The 16,629-nt window shown below is 39.0% G+C and overlaps 1 protein-coding gene across 1 annotated transcript in view; it reads left to right on the plus strand.

Annotated features, from left to right (window-relative positions):
• The first annotated feature begins 849 nt into the window (after positions 1-849).
• COPB2 (coat protein complex I subunit beta 2) overlaps positions 850-16,629 on the plus strand; it is a 36,575-nt gene continuing 20,795 nt past the window's right edge. The window contains exons 1-5 of the mRNA XM_017853670.1: positions 850-1,028; positions 7,496-7,633; positions 13,897-13,983; positions 14,190-14,316; positions 15,177-15,345. Of these exons, the coding sequence (XP_017709159.1) occupies positions 1,026-1,028; positions 7,496-7,633; positions 13,897-13,983; positions 14,190-14,316; positions 15,177-15,345 (524 nt within the window). The 5' untranslated portion in view covers positions 850-1,025. The remainder of the gene's footprint in view (positions 1,029-7,495; positions 7,634-13,896; positions 13,984-14,189; positions 14,317-15,176; positions 15,346-16,629) is intronic.

Consider the following 16,629-nt stretch of genomic DNA (forward strand, 5'->3'; position numbering starts at 1 on the left):
GAGGTTTCACTATGTTGGCAGGCTGGTCTCGAACTCCTGACCTCAGGTGATACACCCGTTTCGGCCTCCCAAAGTGCTGGTTTTCCAGGCGTAAGCCACCGCGCCCAGCTCAACTCTGAGGTTTTATCTACCACTTACTATGCAGTCTTGGCTAAAACACTTCTTTGAGCCTGAGTTTCCTCATCATTAAACCGAGATAATTCAGGTTTGATGTGAAGATTTGAGAGGAAAGTATGTCTGGCACACTGCTGAAGATCGATAAATATTTGTTGAATGAATAACACAGCCAGCCGATGCTCAACACAAGACATACACAAACACACACACACACACACGGTTAGGTAGTTGCCGTCTCCCAGGGAGCTCCAGAAGTGGAAGCTCTCAGCCCTCCCTCTGACTTCAGAAGCCTGGAGCTCAGCCCGCAGCCCAGCGCGTCTCTTCTCAGCTTTAATCAGTGACCGGGGCAGGGCCTGCAGAGAACTAACTCTCTGGGCCTCACAACAAGCCCCCAGAACACACTGGACTTAAGAGTCTCGTTACGCCTTCTCCGTCGCCGTTCCCCGCCCTCAGGGCCAGAGTCCGAGGAAGCCCGATAGCGGTTCTCGGCCCCTGAAACACAACTCCAGCACCGGGGAGCTTGCCCTGCAGTTAGCGTCCAGCGGGGATTAGGCCCTTCGTTTTCCTCATCGTTTCAATCTCTAATCTTCTGGTCGGAGTCCAAGCTTAGCATCACCAGGACACGGCCCTTGGTGGTCTACGCCACACCCCTCGCTTCCCGGCGGCCTCAGGTCCATTACCAGCGGTCTGGAAGGCCACGTTGCCTAGGAAACTGGGGCGGGTCTTGGGAAAGGATGTGTCTGCGCGCCGTTTGCGCAGGCGCTTCGGCCCTGGCCTCTGACTATCGCGAGAATCGGCTCCCGGAAGTTCCACGTCAGTCAGTCTGACGGTCAGAGGCTCGGTGGGTTTCTCTCAGGGCCTGCGTAGCCAGTAACAAACGAGGTGCCAGGGATCGAACCGACACAGCCATGGTAGGTCCAGACCCCGTAGAAGGGAGCGGGGTCCCATAGGTTACGGCCGATTCCTGGAGCTTCTGGACTGAGGGCCGCGGTAAGCAGTGGTCTGGGCTCCCGCTGCGGCAGCCGCCTCCGGCCTTGCAGGGTCTTGGTCCAGTTTGATTCCAGGAAGGGAGAAGGCGGTGGGGCCCAGGGGACTGGGGTGGTTTGGGGAGGCAACGCCTGCTAGTGAGGGGTTCTGTCTCCTCTGGCGCTTGTGGCGCTTGCCAGAGCTCCTGCAGTCTGCAGCGGGGTCGGTGGTGTAGGGAAATACAGAGGCCGAATATGTTGAACTCCGTAGGAGGCTTTTGGTAAAACTAAAGTTTCCTTTTAAAACGGTGGTAGTTAATCTGCACTCCTGTTGGGCTTATTCCGGGAATAGTGTGTGCTGGCTACAAGCTGTAAACAAGCAGAGAAGCCAAAACAAATGTATATGGAGTCAAAATGGAATTTCAAATGCTTTGGTATCTCAGCTCTTAGGTTTCTAAGGGGAGAAGGGTTGGGAGGAAGGGGGTGCTGTTTATAACGCTGGCTGGTGTGCTTTCATGCATTTGAAAATACAGTGACTGGTAAGAATAGTAATTGTTAGAGCACTCTGTTATTATCACCATAACCCTAAAAAATGCCCTAGAATAGTTTGCACAAGAGTGTTATAATAATAAGGAAGGAAAGCAATAGTGTAAGAATATCTTCCGTCTCTATTGAAAATACAAAAAAAAAAAAAAAATTATCCGGGCTTGGTGGCACGCGCCTGTAGTCCCAGCTACTCGGGAGGCTGAGGCAGGAGATTCGCTTGAACCTGGGAGGCGGAGGTTGCAGTGAGCCGAGATCGCACCATTGCACTCTAGCCTGGGACAGAGCGAGACTCCGTCTCAAAAAAAAAAAAAAAAAAAAAAAAATATTTTACATTTAAATGTTTTTCTGCCTTTAAGAAAAACTTGTTATGAAGCACAGAATCAAACATTTTGGAGCTTGAAGACGCTAGGGATTAAGTCCCTCATCTTCAGTTTAAAATTTTTTTTTAAATTATGTTTCTACAAGGTTAATTGTGGCAAAGTTGGAACTAGAAACAGAAGAAAAATTTAGGAATACTCCCAGAGAAAATGCACAGAGAAACAAATATTTTTGCATAAAATTTAGTGCACTCATTCACAGACCCCGCCCCTCTCATTCCATGGACTTTTTTTTTTTTTTAATTTCGTTTTATAAAAAATATGGAACCCTTCATGGATTTGCGTCTCATCATTGCGCNAAAAAAAAAAATATTTTACATTTAAATGTTTTTCTGCCTTTAAGAAAAACTTGTTATGAAGCACAGAATCAAACATTTTGGAGCTTGAAGACGCTAGGGATTAAGTCCCTCATCTTCAGTTTAAAATTTTTTTTTAAATTATGTTTCTACAAGGTTAATTGTGGCAAAGTTGGAACTAGAAACAGAAGAAAATTTAGGAATACTCCCAGAGAAAATGCACAGAGAAACAAATATTTTGCATAAAATTTAGTGCACTCATTCACAGACCCCGCCCCTCTCATTCCATGGACTTTTTTTTTTTTTAATTTCGTTTTATAAAAAATATGGAACCCTTCATGGATTTGCGTCTCATCATTGCGCAGGGGCCACACTCATCTTCTCTCTGTATCCTTCCAATGTTAGTGTATATGCTGCTGAAGCTAGCACCATCCGTGGACTCTCTTAGGCACCCGGGTTACAGTCCCTGAACTGAACAAACCTCAAGCCTCTTAATTACAGCACTTCATATTACTAACTACCTGCTCTAGTTTGGGTCTGCTGTGGTTGCAGTAATGGATGTTTTTGAAAAAGGCTCTTGGATCTGCCTAATTTCATTTTCTTTTGCCATCTTTACATTTACCAGTGTAATTATATAATGAAATATTGCCTTCATTCTTTAATATATTTTAAATCCTTTGTGGAAAATATAAAATGTGAATTTATTCATTTGTACATTTACCATAGAGTATTTGCTATGTGCCATGCACTTTGCTAAACATGGTTGCCTAATTCTCACAGCAGCTGGGAGATAGAGTTATATGTTTGTGAAGTGGTTACTGTAGGTCAGGCACTGCTCTAACTGGTTAACTCTGAATTTAATTCTTACAGCACTAAGAGGTAGATAATAATAATATTTCTGTTTTGCATAAGTCAAACTTGAAAGAGCTTAAGTAAATTTGCCCACTATTGCACATCTGAAATAAGTGGTGGAACTGAAATTTAAATCCATCGTGACACTCTAGTTTTATGTTATGGTATTGTCTTTAAACCCCCATACTCAAATATATAAGGTGGTCTGGAGATAAAGACATGTATAAGCAATGACCCTGGCTTTAAGGAAGATCTACTCTAGAAAGCAAGAAAAGGTGTGTACACAAGTGTACCATGAACAGTTAAAATGAAATCCTGTAGGATTCCCTAGGAAAGAATGCTTCAGGCTAGGGTAACTAGAAAGGTCTTACTGGTGGCAGTGGCATTTAAGCTGAGTCCTGAATGCATCCAGCTTTTGGAAGATGGAGGGAAACATTTAGAGTTGAGGATACAGTGTGAGCATCCTAATCATCTTTGTCCCAAAGTACCTAGTACATTGTCTTATTCAAGATAGTTACTTAACTATTGGGAGAAATACTATCACAAGAACCCTTGCCTGTTCCTTTTTTTTTTTTTTTTTTTTTTTTGAGACGATCTCATTTTTTGAGACGATCTCACTCCTGTCGCCCAGGGCTTTGGAGTGCAGTGGTGCAGTCCTTGGGCTCACTGCAACCTCCACCTCCCAGGTTCAAAGCAATTCTCCAGCCCTCAGCCTCCGATTAGCTGGGAAGCAGGCCTGCACCACGTCTGGCTAATTTTTTTTCTTTTTCCTTTGTTTTTTTTTTTTGTATTTTTTAGTAGAGACGGGGTTTCACCATGTTGGCCAGGCTGGTCTCAAACTCCTGACCTCAGGTGATCTGCCTGCCTCGGCCTCCCAAAGTGCTGGGATTACAGACATGAGCCACCACGCCTGGCTGCCTGTTCTTTTTTAAACTGAGATTTGTGCTTTGGGAGTATGTAGAGGTTTACTGGGGTTGCTCAGAGTTCCCTGGCCCAACTGATGGAGCATCACTTTTACTCAATAATCAATAACTTAAAATATTTTAAAGTAAAATGTTCCCAATTTGTAAGTGTCCAGTTTGCTCATTACTGGAGGAAAATTGTGAGATATGCTGGCTTATATGAAAACCCTCACCATGGTTCCTGCCTGGTACACAATAGACACTTTATGCCTATTGACTCCATAGAGATTTAAAGGGAAGTTAAAATTTATAATAGTAATTTATGGGGCAGAACTCAGAAATGGATGAAGTAAAAAGCCTTGCTTTTCTGAACTAGCAGGGAATGTGAAGATGATGATTATTTGAAAGTAGAAAATTGGGGCTGAGAGATCGAGGTGGGTAGATCACGAGGTCAGGAGAGGAGTTCGAGACCAGCCTGGCCAATATGGTGAAACCCCGTCTCTAAAAATACAAAAATTAGCTGGATGTGGTGGCAGACACCTGTATTCTCAGCTACTCTGGAGGCTGAGGCAGGAGAATTGCTTGAACCTAGGAGTCAGAGGTTGCAGTGAGCCAAGATTGTGCCAGTGCCCTCCAGCCTGGGCGACAGAGCAAGACTCTGTCTCACAAAAAAAAAAAAAAGAAAGAAAGAAAGTAGAAAATTGAAGAGAGGAGGGGACTGATGACAGTGAAAACATTTTTGAGGAAATTGAAGAGAAGAGCCAGAGAACTCTGATATTTTAAAGTAAGTGGTAAAGGTTGTTGCTGAAAGTGAAGGAGGTGTGGATAGAACAAGACTTGAAGTAGTCAATGACCCAAATTTGATAACCCCAAAAAGATGAGTAAAAGCGTTGTGAGGTGTTGTCTCAGGAAATTGTCTCTGCTAGATCTTCTTTTTATATTCAAAGGTAACCTTAAATTTCTGTCCCATTCATGATCATCATAGAAGATCACAGCAATAAAGATTTGACAGTAACTCAACTTGCCAAATGAGCTTTTAGGTTGTGTTTAAGACCTGTTAAAGGGGAAATGTATTTTAAATCATCTTTTCTCAGCATGCCTCCTAGAGACAATTAAGCCCACTGCCCTAAAATATCATTGTATATAATGAATTAACTTTTCTCCTAGAATGACATTTTTTGGAGAATGGAGAAAATAGTTGTTCAAATAATTGTCTGTTCTGTAATTCAAAGGAAGAATTTGGCTTGAAAATGCTATTATAAACTATTCATATTTCTGACTTGAGAGAATGTTTTAATTTTTGTTTTAAATTGTTCCAATTTTCAGTAAGTTTCTGTAATTTAAATCCATTGAAATATTTCAAACATTCCCATTTGACACCAAAGGCCATCATGCACAGGGATATAACCCTTATTGATCATACATTACATTACCTACCATTTACTAACATTTTTGCCAAGATAAATCTACCACTTTTCTCCAAAGAACTCGATATTATGCTTTATGGTTACTAGGAACTTATGAATAACACTTCTTCAGAATATTTCCTGATGTGACACTATTGACCTGGGCACAAAATTTTGATTTGTGAATATTTAAAATTTATTGACCGGGCGCGGTGGCTTATGCCTGTAATCCCAGCACTTTGGGAGGGCGAGGCAGGCGGATCATGTGGTCAGGAGATTGAGACCATCCTGGCTAACACAGTGAAACCCCATCTCTACTAAAAATACAAAAAATTATGCACCTGTAGTCCCAGCTATTCGGGAGGCTGAGGCAGAAGAGTCGCTTGAACCCAGGAGGCAGAGGTTTCGGTGAGCTGAGATCGGCACCACTGCACTCCAGCATGGGCGACAGAGCGAGACTCAAAAGAAAAAAATTTTTTTTTTTTTTACTAGATAAATCTATGAACTAGAGGTTCTCAAAATGTGGTCTTCGATTCCTTAAGAGTCCCTAATACTCTTTTAGGAGGTCCACAAATTAAAAGTATTTTCTTAACAGTGAGACACTATTGGCACCTTTCACAATGTTGATATTTGCACTGATGGTGTAAAACTAATGGAAGGTAAAACTGCTAGTGAAGTGACACCAAATTGTACTGTTAGTATAGTCTTCATTGTTACACAGTTTTTTAAAAAGCCAGTTTCACTTAAGAATGTCATTGATGAAACAGTAAAAATTTTATTACCTCTCCACACTTGAGTATGCATCTTTTAAATTCTGTGTGGTGAAATGGGGAGTATGCATAAAGCAGTTCTACTGCATACTGAAGTATGGTGGTTGTCTCAAGGGGAAACACTTGCACCGTTTTTAAGTTGTGAGCTTTACTTGAAACAATGAGAAACTCTGCTTATTCAGACTTGAATATTTGGTAGACATTTTTTAAAAACCTGAAAGAGATTGGCTGGTCCCTGACAGTATTTGTTGCCAATGATAAAATTAGAGCTTTCAAGTGAAAGTTTGAATTTTGAAAAACTCACTGAACTTGATGGATTTCCAATGCTTAAAGGCTTATCAGTTGAAGTAGGTGGTGAAATTAGTGAATGTACTTTTTTTTATAGTATAATGATGTTGTTAGCATCTAGAAGATGTGCATAATTCAGTGAACCAGCATTTTCCAAATGACCAATGCTTAATGTTAGAAAAACATGCATGAGAGAAAGATCCATTCAAAGTATGGACTAAGCCAGTGGATTTTAATGTAACAAAGTATAAACAGCTGATTGATACGGTTTCAGATTTTTACCTTTCAAGTAACCTTTAAGAAATTACCACTTCTCGAATTTCGAAGAATAACATCATATTACTTGAAAAAACTATTAAGAAATACTCCTCACTTTCCAGCTATGTGTCTGTGAGACCAGGCGTTATTTTGTATACATTAACCAAAAGAACATATCACAGCATATTGAAGGCAGAAGCAGATAGTGAGAAACCATCTGTCTTCTGTTAAGTCAGATTGTAAAGAGTTTTGCAAAAATGTAAAATATTGCCACTCTTCTCACCAAATTTTTTTGAAAACATAGTTATTTTCATAAAACGTTATTTTAGTTAACATGCACTGGATTTATTTTTGTTATTTGAAAATGAAGTAATATATAAATATCTTAGAGTTGTCTCAGGTTTAATTTTTAACATGGTAACATGCCAATAGATAAAACTCACATAAAGAAAAGCTCTTTGGGGTCCTCAAAGTTTTAAGGAGAATCCTTAGAGCAAAAGTTTGAAGACCACTGCTGTAAATCTTATAATGTTAAATATTCTGATTTTTTTGCATGTGTGAGTGAAGAAATAGGTGCTTAGACTTGAAACTGTGTCAAAAGCTTAGCGAAGTAGTAACTGAATTGTTTTGTAGGCCTATTCATGCACTGTATTTAGTTAAGATCTCAAACATATTTTATTTGGCTTAGCAATTTAATTTTTTTAATGTTTCTTTTTAGCCTCTGCGACTTGATATCAAAAGAAAGCTAACTGCTAGATCTGATCGAGTTAAGAGTGTGGATTTGCATCCTACAGAGCCATGGATGTTGGCAAGTCTTTACAATGGCAGTGTGTGTGTTTGGAATCATGAAACACAGGTAGGAATTTTTCAGGACTTTATTAGAAATAAAATATTATGTTAGACTGTGTTTATAATGAAAGAGAACAAATACTGTAACAGAATCCAGAAGCTATATGTAAACCGCTTTCTCCAGTTGGTACGAAGTATTTTAAATATGAAGGAACTAACATTTATGAGGGGATTGTTTGTAGGAGAAACTGTCCTGGGTATGTTAGATATAATATTTAAATATGACAACTCTGACTTAGGTAGTATTAGCTCTTTTTTGAAATTGAGAAAACTGATGGCATTATAGGATCACTCGCTAAAGTATTTAATTGTTAATTTTCCATTCAGTGAATATTCTATCTTAAGAATGATATTTTTAAATTTATTTATTTTTCTTCCAAATGCCCAATGTAATGATATGCAGATAAATCTTTCATTCAGCTATATAGATTATATCAGGGAAATATTTATACTCAGCTTTTGATTATACATGCATCTTACAGATTCTCTGCCTAAATGCTTGACTCATTCTCTTTCACCTGAGTAAATAACATATCCTTCAAATTAGTTTATCTCATATTTTCTAGTCTTCCTAGACTGTATTTAAGAGTACAAAGCATATAGTTAGCACTATACCATACAGTTGTGTCTACTTATGTAGTAATTATCCTTAATGTCCAAAGTTAAGTTCTTGAAATCCAGGTGAGATTCATATTTGAGGAATTTAAAATGGCAGAATAGGATCAAGGAACCAAAGCCAGAAGTAAACCTAAGAACACCTTTTCACTTTTATACTCACTGTAATGAAACAGAAATGACTGTACACTAAACTTATACCCTGTATTAGTCTGTTCTCACACTGCTGTAAAGAACTACCTGAGACTGGGTAATTTATGAAGGAAAGAGGTTTAATTGACTCACAGTTCCACAGGCTTAACAGGAAGCATGACTGGGAGGCCTCAGGAAACTTAAAATCTTGGCAGCAGGTGAAGGAGAAGCAAGCACCTTTTTCACATGATGGCAGGAGAGAGAGAGCGAAGTGGAAAGTGCCACACACTTTTAAACCATCAGATCTCATGAGAAATCACTGTCACGAGAACAGCAAGGGGGAAATCCATCCCCACCTTCAATCACCTCCAATCCACCCCCACAATCCAGTCACCTCCCACCAGGGCCTTCCTCCAATTCAACATGAGATTTGGGTGGGGATACAAATCCAAACCATATCATAGTCCATCAGTGACATTTTATATAAATTAACATTTTGTTTTCTGCTGTATCTCAGTGCCTATAACATTACCTGGCACATAGTAAGTGCTCAATAATTATTTGTTCAATGAATGAATAATATGCATTTCACTTATCACTAGTTCAGTATTTGTGTTCTCTACAACTTCAGATCTTTATCTTGTGAATTCTTTTTGCTTTGATGCAAATAACTGCTTTTTTTTTTCCTTTTTGTTCTTGAGATGTTTAAAGTATTTCTGATTTTATGTTTAACAGATATGTTGGTGTCCTCTCTCTCTGGCTATTCCTAGGGATTCCCTCTTATCAACTACATTTACCTGTCTCTCGGCTCTGTCACTTGATCATCTTATGTTCTAAAGACCAGGTGTACTTATCTTTCTCTAGGCTTTATTGTAATATATCTTTGTTTTATCTGCATTTCCGCTTTGCCTCCTTTTTTTCTTCTATATCTTTTTCTGCCCTATGACAGGACCATCTGCTTCCCCTTTCATAATTTATCTCATTGGTAATTTCATGTTTAATTTCCTTCTTTCCTCCAAGAATGGAGGTTCTGTGAGGACAAGGATTACCCTCATCTTATTTCCCACTGTTGGTCCAGTGCATGAGGCACTACCTGATACACTGTCAGGCTCCTAGTAGATAGTAAGTCTTTGTTGAATGATTGATCTGTCTTTGGTTCTCCCTGTTTTTTCCCTGTGTTCATATCACCAACAGTATTTACCACTCCTGTATTGAGGGCAAATTCTTGAGAGAGCCAAAAGGTTTTGGAAGTAAAAGGGTTTTAAATGTACTTGAATTTCAAATAAGGAGATACTATATATTCTTTGAGGTGGTACATGCAGTGGTTTAAAAAACACAGTATTTTAGGATTTGAAGCCAACTTGCTGATTAAATTATATAGGTTAGCCTTTTAACTATGCTGAGCCTCTTTGTTTATCTAAAGTAAAGATGATATTATTGCCTTCCCTATGTCACAGGATTGTCAAAAAGATAAAATTAGATAAAATTGTATATGAAACCTAAGTACCATATAAGTATTAGTCATTAGTTTTACTTTCCTAATCTACACTGAGTATTTGTATGTATTGCATGTGTAGCTTTTCTTACTCTTCATTTGCATCAGTCATAGCCCCTAACATGGCGTTGAGCCTTGGCTATTTGCTCTGCAGCTGCTTTATTTTTACTGCTTAGATCCCTGAGTTTGTTGGCTCCTCATGAGCTTGTGTGGATTTTTCTGCTGTATTACAGATTGCATGTTCTGTCTACTCTGCTGTATTACAGATTGCATGTTCTGTCTACTCTCGGTGTCTGTATCATAGTCAGCTGGTAGTGATTCTACAGGTTGGAGTTGAAGTGCCTACTCATTCAGCCTTTGTCTAAAGAATCTTTGAACTCTGGCTTGAAAAGTCAGAGTGGGACAGTTCTTATGAACTGGTCCCTATTACTTTTTTAGTGCACATAGTTAATCAAGCAGTAAGATTATATTGGTTTCTTAGTTATTTCTTTTTTGCTCTCTGATACAAAAAAGGATTGGAAAATGATAGTTTGGCTTTCAGACTTTTAAGAACAGGCATCAAAGAAGGAGAATATAGAGGTATACCATTGTCTCTGCTTTTTCTTGGAGGGTCTTCTAGTTTTCTACCTTTATCCTATGTGTATAATTCCATTCTGAGTAGCTCGGAGGAAAATACAGGTCACTGTGTTTTCATTTTTAAAAAAAAATAAATAATAACATTTGTATGGAATCATATTGCTAAACCATGCAAAAGAATTGTACCTTATTCATGAGTCACTTTTACGGGTTTCAATTTCAAAAAGACTGACTAGGTGTGGTGACTCACGCCTGTAACCCCAGCACTTGGGAGGCTGAGACGGGTGGATCACTTGAGGCCAGGAGGTCGAAACCACCCTGGCCAACATGGTGAAACCCTGTCTGTATGAAAAAATACAAAAATTTGCTTGGCATGGTGGCGCACACCTGTAATCCCAGCTACTTGGGTAACTGAAGCATAAGAATCACTTGAGGTTCAACATTCGCAAATCAATAAACGTAATCCAGCATATAAACAGAACCAAAGACAAGAACCACATGATTGTCTCAATTAGATGCAGAAATAGCTTTTGACAAATTCAACAGCCCTTTCATGCCTAAAAGCGGTCAAGTAAATCTCGGTAGTTGGTGGAAGTACCCCTCAAATAATAAGAGCTCATTTGATGCAACCCGACAGTGAATATCATATGAATGAAAACTGGAAGTTGTTGCCTTTGAAAGCTGGCACGAGACAGAGTGCCCTCTCTCACAGTCCTATTCAAAACATAGTGTTGAAGTTTCTGGCTAGGCAATCAGCAAGAGAAAGAAAGTCCAAGGGTAATCCAGTTAGAAAAGAAGAAGTCAAAATGTTCCTGTGCCAGGCATGACGATGGAGTGATTGATATTTAGAAAACCCCCATCGTCCTCAGCCCCCCAAAAGTCTCCTTTAAGTCGTAGCAACTTCAGCAAAGTCTCCAGGATACCAAATTAATGTGCAAAAATCACAAGCATTGCTGGATCAGTGACACCCCGAGGTAACAGACAAGAGAGCCAAATCAGGAATGAACTCTCCAGTTCAGCAGATTGCTGTCAAAGAGAATTACCCTAGGAATCCAGCCTTACAAGGATGTAATAGGACCTCTTCAAGGAACTACAAACCACTGCTCAGTGAAATTCAAAAGAGGACACAAACAAATGCAGAAGCATCCATGCTCATGGATAGGAAGAACTCAATATTGTGAAAATGGCCATACTGCCCAAGGTTCGTAGTTTATAGATTCAATGCCATCCCCGATCAAGTACCAATGAGTTTCTCACAGAATTGAAAAACTGCTTTAAAGTTCATATGACCAAAAACGAGCCCGCATTGCCAAGACAATCCTAGTCAAAAGCGACAAATTGGAGCATCGACGCTACCTGACTTCAAACTATTACTACAAGGCTACAGTAAACCAAAAGCCATTGGGTACTGGTACCAACAGCAGCCTATAGACCAATGAACAGAAAGAGTCCTCGAATGAATACCGCAATCTACAGCAATCTGATACTTTGACAAACCTGAGAGAAACAAGAAATGGGAAAGGATTCCCTATTTAATAAATGGTGCTGGCGAAAATTGCTAGCATAAGTAGAAAGCTTGAAACTGGATCCTTTCCTTACCCCTTATACAAAGATTAATCAAGATGCGATTGAGACTTAAATGTTAGACCTAATACATAAAAAACCCTAGAAGAAAATCTAGTAGTACCATTCAGGACATAGGCCATGGGAACAAGGACTTCATGCTCTAAAACACCAAAAGCAACGCAGCAAAAGCAAAAAATTAACAAAATGAGATCTATTAAACTAAAGAGCTTTTGCACAGCCAAAAGAACACTACCATCAGAGTGAACAGGCAACCTACAGAATGGGAGAAAAATTTTTGCAACCTCACTCATCTGATAAAGGGCCTATATCCAGAATCGACAAAGAACTCAAAACAATATTACGAGAAAAAACAAACAACCCGCATCAAAAAGTGGGGAAAGGATATGACAGACCATTTCTCAAAAGAAGATATTCATACAGCCAACAGACACATGAAAAATGCTCTACATCATCACTCGCCAATCAGAGAAATGCAAATTCAAAACCACAACTGCAGATACATCCACACCAGCTAGAAATGCAATATTAGAAGCTCAGAAACAACCAGCGTGTTGGAATGAGATGTGGAGAAATAGAACACTTTTACACTGTTGTGGAGATTGTAACTATGTTCAACCATTAATGGAAACACCAGCTATGGCATCCTAAGGATCGTAGAAACTAGATGACCATATGACCCAGCCATCACTACTGGGTATATCCAAAGGATTATAAATTATTCTACTACAAAGAACACAGTGTACACGTATGTTTATTGCGCACATTCACAATAGCAAAGACTTGAATCAAACCCAAATGTCCATCTGACAGACTGGATTAAGAAAATGTGGCAATAGTGAGCAGCCGGTGGAATATATGCAGCCATAAAAAAGATGAGTTTGCGTCCTTTGTAGGGACATGGAGTAGCTGAAACCATTTCGTGCAGAAGCGTGTGCGCGACAAGAAGAAAAGCGAAACAGCGCGATGTGTTTCTCGAGCTCATAGGTGGGAACTGAACAATGAGATCACTTTGAGCGGAAGGAAGCAGTCACGCACTGGGGCCTATCATGGGGGGGAGGAGGGGAGGATTGCATTGGGAGTTATACATGATATAAATGATGATTGATGGTGCTGACGAGTTGATGGGTGCAAGCACACAACATGGCATAAGTATACATATGTAACCAAACCTGCACGTTATGCACATGTTACCCTAGAACTTAAAGTATAATAAAAAAAAAAAGAAAGAAATCACTTGAACCTGGGAGGCGATGGTTGCAGTGAGCCAAGATTGTGCCACTGTATTGCACTTCAGCCTGGGTGACAGAGTGAGACTGTCTCAAAAAAAAGAAAAAGAAAAAGAAACTAAGAGCTAATTCATTCAACAAATACTTATTACACACTAATTTAGTGTGCCAGCCACTGTTCTAGCTTCTGCCTATACAGTGTGAAAAATATTCCTGCCTTTGGAGAGCTTAGCAGGAAAGATTGGCACTAAACGTAATTATGAGGTGCTACATTATGAAAGGGAAGTACAAGTTTCCATGGGTGGATTTTCAAGGCAGAGAGAACAAGAGCAGAGGTAAGGCTGGGAGTAGCCAAAGGTGAGGCTAGAAAAGGGAGGGAAGGGCTGGAGCACAGAGGATCTGGAATACATCTTGTGGACATTTGCTTTCTCTTGTCTTTTAAAAAGTGTTGTAATTTTGAATCTATTAAAAGATAATTCGTCTTTTTAAAAAATTTTAATGTTGACCTTTTATATTTTAGCCTGAGAATATATTAAAATGAGAAGTGATCTTAAAAATTGGATGTTTGAAATATAACAGAGTAGATTTTGTGGTTATTTTCTTACAGCTCAATTTGTGTATTCTTTTTACATTTTAAAGACACTGGTGAAGACATTTGAAGTATGTGATCTTCCTGTTCGAGCTGCAAAGTTTGTTGCAAGGAAGAATTGGGTTGTGACAGGAGCGGTAAGTAATTAATATGAATCTCTATTCCCATTTTCTGAATTGGTGAATGATTATGTAAGTTAGTTGCAGGATTTTGATTCCCAATTTGTTATGTTAATTACAGCAATGTTTTGAAGCGTAGACTTCATTCCTTGAGCCTGTGATGCAGTTTTTTTGTGTAATTTACTTGATAATAGGGATGATGGTTTTAAAATTTCTGTTTCTAGGATGACATGCAGATTAGAGTGTTCAATTACAATACTCTGGAGAGAGTTCATATGTTTGAAGCACACTCAGACTACATTCGCTGTATTGCTGTTCATCCAACCCAGCCTTTCATTCTAACTAGCAGTGGTAAGAGATGACCTTTTTTGGTCATGTGCGTCTCTTTGGGTAATTCATTTTCTTTCACTGAGACATGCTATTCTTTAACTGCTGTTACAAATAGAATTCTAATTCCAAGCAGCCTTTAAACTGTTTAGATCCATTACTGTGCTATTGATGCTGCTTGTGTTTGTACTTTAATGAAGTATCAACTGTACTTAGGATCTGGGTAATGATTGCTCCAATTCCTGTCAGAGAAGACCTACAAGTCTAGATGTTTAAATGTCTGCTGAACAGAAAGGTCATTTACATGTTGATGAGTGAGTTTTTGGCAGATTGCCATAGAACCTAGTCAGTTCAATCTTCATAATCAGACTAGTTTGCTCCTTGGTATTGTCTATAAATTAGTAGACCTCTTGGAGGACTGGCAAAAGAGGTAGCACTGAATTGGTAATAGCTCTTTGAAATGTGTTTAAATTAAAAATTGAGAAGTAATTTAAAGCTTTTTAAAAACCAATCTTATGAGGGCAAGTGCTTGTTCTCTACATAGTAATTGCTATCAGTATTCAGTCACGCTTAGATTCTAATCAAACTTGTATGACTCTTTGGTCATTCTTTAATGCCCACTGAATTTTTAAGTTTTTTCACAAAATTTTTATATTTGCTATTTCTAATCTATTTTATTTATTTTATCTCCACTTTTCTGTAGAGAGTTAAATTTATTTTTAAGATAAATAAGCATTTTGAAAACTCTATTTGGTTTTGATTCTATTTCTGTAAGTCATGGATTATGTGGTTTATGTTAGGTTTACTTCCTCTAAAGACTGTGTCTTACTTATGAAGTGAAAAAATAGAAATTACAACTAACTTGAGACTTTCTTTTGGCCTAGATGACATGCTTATTAAGCTCTGGGACTGGGATAAAAAATGGTCTTGCTCACAAGTGTTTGAAGGACACACCCATTATGTTATGCAGATTGTGATCAACCCCAAAGATAACAATCAGTTTGCCAGTGCCTCTTTGGACAGAACTATCAAGGTAGGGTGTCCACATTTTGTGTCAGTTATCATTATTAGTGAACTATACTTGCCTTAGGTGTTTTACTATTGACTGGCCAGAAATTTATCCATCTTAAAAGTTTTCTCAAAATCTATTTTGAAGTAAAATAGAATTTCTCATTTTAATCCAAAGGACATGTTCTGTTTAGAAAATATTGTGGCAACTCAGTGCTCTTAATGAGGAGCGTTTTCTGTGTGGAAGCAGCATGTTATAAAAATTTTTTAGCCTTTGGAAACCCAGAATAAGAAAAATGCTAGTATCCCTTCTAGAATACTACTTTCCTCTCCTTTTAGTATTCATTGTTGACTTCTGCTCATCGTTCATCTATTTTACATTTAAATTCCATATGCCTCTATTCTGTCTTTCTTACTCCATTTCACCACACTGCTGTCTGTTATCTTCCTGAAACATAGATTGCATTTTGTCAGTTCCTAATCTAAGGATAAAGTCCAAATGCCTTAGTGTGGAATACAAGGATTTCCAAGACTAGCCTGGGCTAATATTATGCGACATCTCCTAAAACCCTGGTCTACTCACCATCCTCTAGAGGCCATGAATGTTCATAAAACCTTACTTCATTGAACTTTTCCATCTGCCTGCACTTCCCTTTATTTTCCTGTTTTGATATATTTTTTCCTCCGGAGAACTACTCAGCTTTTAAGGCTTAGCAGAAATATTTACTCTTGAGAAGCTCTTGTCAGACATCCACTTCATTTCTAGGTAGAGCCAGTTATGCTTATCCCATTTCTTCCATTGCTTTTTGCCTCTGTTTCAGCCTTTCTCAGAATGAATTATAATTACATGTTTTTGGAAGTCTTTATCCCCTGAAATACTGAATTTGGGGGGTAGAAACTATGTGTCACTCCCTTTCCCCAAACATTCAGTAGCAAACAGCAAAGTGCCTTACCTGATCTAGGTGCTTAATACATGTTGCAGTGAGGGCAATCATGCTCCTTTTTTAAATCATAATATTTAAAATACTTCCATGCTGGGCGCAGTGGCTCACGCCTGTAATCTCAGCACTTTGGGAGGCCAAGACGGGCTGATCATGAGGTCAGGAGATCAAGACCATCCTGGCTAACATGGTGAAACCCTGTCTCTACTAAGTAAATTCAAAAAATTAGCTGGGCGTGGTGGCGGGCGCCTGTAGTCCCAGCTACAGGCTGCAGGGAGGCGGAGCTTGCAGTGAGCCGAGATCAAGCCACTGCACTCCAGCCTGGGCGACAGAGCGAGACTCCATCTAAAAATAAATAAATAAATGAAATATAGTTGGGGGGAATAAA

This window comes from Rhinopithecus bieti, unplaced genomic scaffold (genome assembly GCF_001698545.2).
Source record: "Rhinopithecus bieti isolate Rb0 unplaced genomic scaffold, ASM169854v2 scaffold_35885, whole genome shotgun sequence".
Taxonomy (NCBI): Eukaryota; Metazoa; Chordata; class Mammalia; order Primates; family Cercopithecidae; genus Rhinopithecus; species Rhinopithecus bieti.